Source organism: Mus caroli, unplaced genomic scaffold, assembly GCF_978045245.1.
Source record: "Mus caroli unplaced genomic scaffold, Mus_caroli_1 scaffold_17, whole genome shotgun sequence".
Lineage (NCBI taxonomy): Eukaryota > Metazoa > Chordata > Mammalia > Rodentia > Muridae > Mus > Mus caroli.
Genome location: NW_028227272.1, coordinates 17,004,927 through 17,013,774, shown reverse-complemented (window position 1 = coordinate 17,013,774; position 8,848 = coordinate 17,004,927). Strand labels below are relative to the sequence as shown.

General features: G+C 49.7%; 1 protein-coding gene across 1 annotated transcript; it reads left to right on the top strand.

Annotated features, from left to right (window-relative positions):
- The first annotated feature begins 421 nt into the window (after positions 1–421).
- Map6d1 (MAP6 domain containing 1) lies at positions 422–8,381 on the top strand. The gene is made up of 3 exons (XM_021185660.3): positions 422–810; positions 5,010–5,127; positions 5,682–8,381. The coding sequence occupies exons 1-3, from the start codon at positions 431–433 to the stop codon at positions 5,757–5,759; spliced, it is 576 nt and encodes a 191-aa protein (XP_021041319.1). The 5' UTR covers positions 422–430; the 3' UTR covers positions 5,760–8,381.
- Positions 8,382–8,848: the final 467 nt, after the last annotated feature.

Genomic DNA, 8,848 nt, shown 5'->3' with positions numbered 1-8,848 from the left:
CATACACACACAGATGCACGCGCACGCGCGCACACACACACACACACACACACACACACACACACCCGCACACCCGCACACATGCACGTACACTGAGCCCGCTAGGCACAGTTTAACTCTATTTTGCAGCCACCCGTGTCCACAAATGCCAACAGAGTTCTCTGGTCCGGCCGCCAGAGCCTTCTTGATGGATTGATTGTTCCTTTAAAAAACAAAAAACAAACAACAAAAAAAAAGTAGCAGGCTTAGTGATGGTGAGGAAATGCCTCCCTCCGACCTCGCTCTCGGTGAAGCCCAGGTCTGATTTCTGAGCTCACATTCGGGGAACTCTGGGTTTAGGACTGCCCGCAGGCCGTCCTTGCGGGGCTCAGGGTTGCGCGGGGGCAGTGGGGTAGTGCGCGCGCGCGGCGCAGGCGCGCGGCCGAGCGGCATGGCGTGGCCCTGCATCAGCCGGCTGTGCTGCCTGGCCCGGCGATGGAACCAGCTGGACCGCTCGGACGTAGCGGTGCCGCTGACTCTGCACGGTTACTCGGACCCCGGGAGCGAGGAGCCGGGCGCAGACTGCAGCGTCTCGCGCGGGAACCCGTCGGTCGCAGGAGCGCGGGAGTCCAGCCGCGCTGTGCCGCTCACCCAGTACCAGCGCGATTTCGGTGTGCGAACCGCGCGCGCCGGGTCCCGGGATGCGGCTCAAGAGCGCCCACCGGGGCCGGGCGGCCGCAGAGGCCAGTCCTCGGCGCCCCCCACCCGGACGGTCTACGTGCTGCCGGTCGGGGACGCGGACGCAGCTGTAGTAGCGACCACGTCTTATAGGTGGGTAGCTGGCTGCGGCAGAGGAATGCTTCGAATCTGGACCTGCGGTGGGAGGAAACGGAGCCCCGAGACGGGGGTGGGGGCGGGGAGAGCACGAAGGCTGAATACCACAGGATCTGGAGAGTGACAGGGGAGCTTTGGGGTCATCTCTTTGGTCTCCTGACACTGCAGGCTTCGCCTTGTGTTCCCGACTGCTCCCTACCCTGGGATCCAGGATGAGCGCACCCCGTAAGGGAGTACCCCTCCCTCGATTCGATTCCTCCTCCTTCGGTCTCAGATTGTTCTTTTTTAACTTCTGTGGGGTGAGCAAAGAGGGCGGTGCACAGCCCCTCATCCCACGCCCCACGCCGTGCCCAGGGCCAGTGCCTGCACTGTTCAAGATCCCACTGAAGGAAGGTCCTTTGCACCCTTAACAGCTTTGGCCAACTGAGGACTTCTTGCCTCCTCTTTCTACATAGAAGGGTAATGAATGCTCATAATGGGGGAATTAGAAATAAAAATAACAAATTCTGCCTTAACACCCTCACGCCTTCCTTCCCAAACAGATGGATCTTCCCAATTCTTAGTATACAATGAATGCATACACATTCGGTTTCCTCCACTATCTTATTCTTGCTGTTGCGATGTTTTAAAATATTTAATATATATTAGTGTGGAGAGGGGGAAGAGAGGAGGAGCGAGCAGATCTGAAGACAACTTTAGAAAGTCACTCCTCTTCCCCTTCTGCCGTGGATTCCAGGGATCCATCTCGGATTGTCAGGCTCACACATTATAACTCCATTACTTTTTTTTTTTTTTTAACTTAATGTAATGTTTGACCATAGAGAGATGTTCTGAATGTTAATAACCGTAATGTATGTTAGCCCTTTGTTAGGCATACAGCCATAGGCATAAGCACATTTTTTTTTTTTTTTTGGTCTCATCTGTGATGCCTAGTTTGGGACTATTTAAAACACCACTCCATATTTATTACAGGTGTTTGAATATTTTAGGAATTTTGTCGTCTAGATTCCTTGAAGGTGGGATGGGAGCTCAGGACTAAAAGGTCCACAGGGCTGGAGAGGTGGCTCAGTGACTAAGAGAGTGCACTGCTCTTCCATGGGATGGGAGTTCAGTTCCAGCACTCAAGCCAGGCATCTCACAATTGTCTCTAACTTCAAGGCCTCTGGGGTATCCACACTCACTGCACATACCCACACTCAAGAGAGATACACACACATACACATAACTAAAAAATAAAACTTAAAACATAATAAAAATGGCACATGGGGACATTGTACAGATAGATGGTCACAGCCCTGCTGTCCTGATATTGGGGATGCCCTGATATGGGTCTGTCATAGGGTGGGACACTGAAGCCCTGCAGGTACAGATGGTGAATCTCAAACACACACATGTCAAAGGGGGCAAAGTGCAGGACAGGTTCCACCTTAAGACTCTGTTCCTTAAGGTACTTAATGGGTGTGTGTGGTGCAGGGCAAGGCCTTGTGTTCGTGGACTCAAGTGGAGCTGTCTGGCATTGCTGGTGGCAGGGCAGGCAGGCTTACTGACTGCCAATATTAGGAACCTGAATCCTCTGCAGGAGAGGTCTGAATGTTCACGGTCCTTACAATGGTCCTGCCTGCGCATTACTCTGCAATAGCTTGAGATTCTAGCCGTCAAACAATTGGTTGGGCTTGCAGGGAAGAAAGGAAGCCACGTATCATAACTAGTGGCTTGGGGATGTTGGTGCAAGCCCCTCTTCATAAGGGATATTCCAGAAAATCATGGCTGGTTATGAGAAGCTGTTTTACCCACATGGAGCACATGGCCCGCTGAATGTCCTTGTAGGGTCCCCAAGCTCTGTTGATGGTAAGGTGCTGGCTACTGTTCTCCACTTAACATGATGGTTCTTGCTATTCCTCTACAAATGAGGAATTGAGCTAGTAGTTCAAAACACATGGCTCTGAACAGCACAGAAAGGAGTGGGACTCAGGCACCAATTTTGTAGTCCTTTCCTAAAATGGTTTATACAGATCGTTGGCCACCTCCTCGGAGACAGTTTCTCAAATTGAGTCTTGAAGTCAGCCGTGGAAAATCACTGACAGATGGGGGCTTGCTTTTCCAAGTGTACACTCTGCCTTTGGAACAGTTTCCTTCCCTGGAGAACTGGAATACTAAGAGCCTGGCTGACCAGTCCTCACTCATCCCCAAGACCAGCCCAGGATAACTACTGATCTTCCTCAGCACTAAGCTCTCTAGCCTCTGGGGTCCCAGAGGCTGGAGTAATCCCATCCTACCATTCATCTTGTAAGATATCCTTCACCCAAGTGAACTGCTATAGGCATTCAGAAAACAATTTAGAGACCCAAAAGTAATAGATTAGGTTTGTGGCCACTCCTGACCTACAGTCTTGAAGTGTTATGGACCCCTTAGGCCTCCATCTCTCCCTGCTAACAGGTCCTGTTTCACTTGTCTTCTGGTTGTCATGGAAGGCGTGGTCTGCCTTATTTATCTGGCCAGATAGGCATAGGAGTTGTCTTGGGGCTCTCTAGCTGGCTAGCTCCTCCCAGAACAGTGCTTCCATAATTCTTTTGAGGCTGGTCAGGTCCATGAAAGATGGGGGCTGGGGGAGGGAGTACCTGGGCATGGTTGTGCACACCTTCAATCCTAGTACTTGGGAGGCAGAGGCAGGTGGATCTCTAGGAGTACAAGATCAGCTCTGGTTTACATAGCAAGTTCCAGGCAGCCAAAGCTACATATTAAGCGCTTGATACTTTTTAAGGAGCACAGCAAGGCTTGTATTCTTTCATTAATCTTGGTGTAAGCTATAGTCCACCTTACTCATAGTCCTCCATGGGTAGCCAGGGCTCTGGTAATTCTACCTCTGATGCCACTTTTTCTATTCCATCACAAGCCCTCTTGGCTGGAACATCTTTTGCAACACCCCAGGGACTGCTATAGGTTCTTCCTGCTTTGAGTCCCCTGCTGTCACCTCAGAGCAGCTGGCTTAGTCTGCCTGGAGCACAGCTCAGAGATAGCTGGGGACAGAAGGGCATGCTCAGGGGGAGGTCCTGCCTTCCCAGGAGAAAGAGAACAGTGAATGGTTTAGATAGCTGGTCCTTAGAACACTGAAGCTTCGGAAGCAAAAATTATGACAGGCCCTGGCTCAGCTCTTCTTTACACCCAAAACTGTGTTGACCGAAGCAGGCAATGGCTTCCCGTGCCCATGCCATCTGCCTGCCCAGTGAGGATCAGCTCTGATGCTGCCAAGAAAAGACTCCCTTGTTTTCAGGGCCAGTGTAGGGGAAGGGCCTAGCACAGGCAGACACTGGCCCTGGCTGGCTGATTCCTGCGCCTGTGGTCATGGGTGGGTGGGTATGACACAACACAATGGCCTTGCTGAGTTTACTCTTTAGTAGGGTCATTGACAAGATTAAGAGGTCCCCAGGAGTAGAATTGAGCCTTTTTAGTGACAGGGCGCTGAGTTAGCCAGTTCTTTCCTTCCAGTGAAGTGGCTTATGGGAGCTCAGACTGCAGACCAGCTTGGAGGTTTTTGTTTTGAGATGGCTACTGTAACTCTCAAAGATTTTTAAAGAGATTTTGTTTTACTTTTAAAAGTCATGTGTATTTCTGTTTGTGAATGTGAGGGCAGGTTCCTAACAGGCCAGAAGAGGGCATCAGGTCCTCTGAAGCTGGAGTTCCTGGTGATTGTGAGATGTGGGTGCTGGACACTCAACTGTAGCCCTTTGCAAGAGGAGTATATACATGATTGCTAAGTCATTTATCTAACCCTGTGACTTACTAAAGAGGTTTTGGTTTGTTTTACATTTGTTGTGCCTGTGTATGTACATGCGTAACATGTGCACATATCACGACACACATGTGGCAACCAGAAGACCCATGGGACACTTGGTCCTTTCATTCCATCATGTGAGTCCTGACCACTGTAAGTTTCTTCCAAGTGCTTTCTGCCACTGCTTTCCTGAGTTTGGGTGGCTGAGGTTTCTTGGTGGAGCATTCAGAACAGAAGAGCAACTCTTCCTAAGGTGGTCCATCTGCTTGGAACAACTGGTGCATCTGGTCCCGGTTGTGAGGAAGGATAAAGCATCACTAGGAACCGAAGCAGACCACCAGTGACTAGGGCTTCTTTTGAGAAGCTAGGGTGCAGGAAAGGAATGACTGACCCTGGGCAAGGTTGAGATTGTATTCTGTTGCAGACAGGAATTCCAAGCTTGGACTGGAGTGAAGCCCTCAAGATCCACAAAGGCAAGAACAGCCAGAGTCATCACAACTCACAGCTCCGGATGGGACCCCAGCCCTGGGGCCAGCTTCCAGGTCAGCCTGAGGGTGGGAAGACAGATGCCTATTCTCCAGGGTAAGGTTTGGGAGTCATAAGGACAGGAACGTCCAACAAAATGTACCTAAGAGCAGAAAAGCTCCTCTGCCATTGGCTAGGTGGCATCTTTGGCCTCCCTAGTAAGCAGCGTCTGTTCTCCTCTTAAACCCCGGCCTGTACACTACTACTAGGGCTAGTGACTTTAATGTAGCTCAGTGGTAGGGTGCATATACAAGCTGTAACTTCTATCCTCAGTATAGCCTCGTTCCCTGTGGAAATACTAAAACCAAACTGACTCAAGCACTTCTCTGTGGTATAGCAAGGGCATGTCGTGTGTGAGGCTTTGCGTTCCTTCAAGCACTGCAGGACTACTTAGCACCTTCATCCCAACTAAAGGGCAAAGGGAAGCAGAAGAGGCGCATGTTCCCCGGGACATAGCTCACTCTGCTAACTTCCACTGTGCTGCCCGGGGCAAGGGATTCTCTTCTCAGAGCCCTGGACTGGGACAAGATGAGGAAAAAGCCCGCTAATATCGCCCCACTTCCTTTTTCAGGTTCCAGAGGTGAGGAAATTCACACCTAATCCCTCAGCCATCTTTCAGACATCAGCTCCTCAGACTCTCAATGTGTGACCAGTGGAAGCCATGGTTGGGAAAGCCGAGCACAGCCAGACCTACCAGGTGGAGTCCTGGCCTGCTCCTTTGCTTACAGCAGCATGGCTGCTGGCTCTGGGCATGGCGTGGTGTGGAGGCAAAGGGACAGGACACCACCAGCTGCACTCAAGCCTCCCCATCTGTCCTCCAGTGGTGGCAGGGAGGGAGACTTTCTTGTCTTCTAAATTGCCATTTGACATCCTTCACTTCTTAAATCTGATGATCAATTCAGCTGTGACCTGAACAGCTCCAGACTAAGAAAGGTGCACACTACCAAGTCCTTGGTATGTCGGTTTCACACTTTGGATGGTTTCCCCAAGATGCATGTTATTATTTATTTATTTACTTATTTTTGATGATGTATGATAGTATCCAGGCTGTATCCTCATCTTTTTGCAGTTACTCGCGTGCTTACCATTAAGAAATTTAGCTCAGCAGTGGTGGCACATGCCTTTAATCCCAATGGAGGGAGACAAAGGCTGATCTCTGTGAGTCTGAGACCAGCCTGGTCTACAGAGCGAGTGACAAGACAGCCAGAGCTACACAGAGAAACCCTGCCGCAAAACAAATGGGGAGGGGGTATCAATAGGTTGCCAGGAGTAATGCCTTTAACCCCAGCACTCTAGAGGCAGAGGCAGAAGGATATCTGAACTCATTGCCTTCCTGATCTACATAGCAAGTTCCTGGAGAGCCAAGGCTACACACCCAATTTCAAGACAACAAAAATCTTTAGGGAGTTTATGTGTGTGTGTTTTAATATATAATCACTCGCACACAACTCTCATGGTAGTGATATGTGTCCAGGGAGATCATCCATGTCAATCTCAACCATGTAATTTCTTTATAGCTAAGATCCTGTTTCAAGGAAACAATTCCTAGGGTGAGTGGAACCTTGAAAGCACGAATGGCATTCACCCCATTTTACTAATTTCAGTTGTCCCCCCTCAACACAAGGATAGAAGGGACTACCCTGCATACTCCCGAGGAGCTGGAAGCATCGCCTATAGAGCTTTAGGCTCCCCAACTCTGGTTAGCTACTTACTACCCTGCTGAGGGGATAACACATCCTGTCTTTGGTAAACTCATCTCCATAAATTCCAGCCAGCACGCCTGTGTGGAACAAGCCCATTCCCCTTTGCACACCCCTTCAAACACTGGAAAGAGCCTGAGAGGTTTGGCACAGTGTCTGGTAAGACACTGGACTTCCTTGTGGTTCTCTTTTCTTCCCAGGCTCTCCCCATGGGAGCATCTAGTTCTGATGGTGTTTCAAAGCCATGGCTGAGGAAGCAGTTCAGACCTCCCACACAACATCCCCTCAGAGGTGCTAGCAGGCCCAGCCTCCCTCTTACCAACCATATGCATACGCCAAGGATCCTCTAGATTTGTCAGCTTGCATGCTCAGTGTTCCTAAGAGGGAAACGATTGCCTGCTGGGCAGATTAACAATTTACTAAAATGCAAAAATGTGCTTCAGCAACTTGTTATAAACACAGGCATATTCTCTCCCATCCCTGTGGCCTCCCAATAATGGCCGTAATATAGTGTAACTTCGCTAATATCCTTGAAGCTTGTGAACTCCAAACCCTTCTTGCTCAGGGCTGCAGGTGTTACCTTCTTTCCACTTCAGCTTTCCTGCATTCTTAAGTGGGAAAGGGGCCATCTGTGCCACTGCTGCTTCCTCACTGGCAGGGACAGTGAGCACTTCCACTTCTGCACCTGAAAGTGAGGCTGCTATTACCTATACCCTGCTGGCTTGTTAGGACATCCTCCGGAAAGCCAGCCAAGCATGGCTCCTCAATAGTCCTTTCCACTTTAACTCTTCCAGGTACCTCTTGGACCTGCTGTAGCCACTGGCATGCCCCAGCTAAAAGCCTCTAGCTGTACACTGCTTAGTGACCACACCACATGTCCAGCAACCCCCAGCCCCTGCATTCACTCTTGGTGTAGAGATGCATGACCTCAGCCGTGTGCCACAAAGCTCTTCTCACCAGTCCTCCTGAGAAATGAAAACCTGCCCTTAGGAAGTCCCTCCTCATTGCAGATCTGAGTATGGTCACATGGTTCCACGAGCAACCAAGAAGCCACCAAGGCCAATGTCAGCCTTGTTCTCTTAGTCCTGAGTCCACCTTACACACAATGTGCACAAAGACCAGAAAAATACACTGGAGGATGAGCAGGGCTCATCTCTGAGAAGGGAGTGTGTATATGGCGTTCTGTGTACGTGTGTATTCCTGTATGTATGGGGTGTGTGTTCATGGATGTGCAGGCGCGTGTAGAGGACAGAGGACAGAGTATTTTTCAGGTACCCTTCATTTTCTCACTGGCCCAGGGCTCGCCAAGTAGCTTAGGCTGCTTGTATAGCAAGCCTCAAGTGATCTGCCCATCTCTGCTGCCTCTCCAGTGCTCAGATTTTAAGTGTGCACCACCATGCCTGCCATTTTTATGTGGGTTCTGGTGACTGAACTCAGGTACTGCATGCATTTCAACTGAGCCATCTCTCCAGCCCAAATTTTTAAAAATACTTTATCATACCTGCTAAAATTCCTATAAATTTAATAACTTTTATATTCTGTAAGTTTTGAAAAATAAAGCAGTTTAATCTGTTAATTTGAGAAGAGTATTCAATATTAATTATTCCATATCCACAATGTGGGAACTGCCTCAATCAGGTGTGTGTACATTATCAGGTCAACTAATCAGAAAGCCTGACAGTCCATTAACACGCTGAAGGAAGGCCTTACCTCTCCATACTTTGAGGGACAGAACTCAGGACTTCTGGCTTCTACTGGCCAGGGTATGCTACCCAAAGCCCAGGGCGCTGTCTGCACCCACACTGACCTGTGCCCCCAGCTAGCCTTACTTACTCTCCAGGGCTCTGCTTTGTTGCTTCCCAGCCAGCTACCTCTGTGGACTGTATCCCCAATGCCTCTTCACAGAAACTCCCTTGTGAAAGCCACAGATTTCAGAGCCTTTAGTTCTGGTGTGTCTGCACTGTTACATACTTGTTTATAAGACTTGCATCCTAGGAGTGATTCAGACCTTAGCACAGACCAACTTTATTTCACCAGA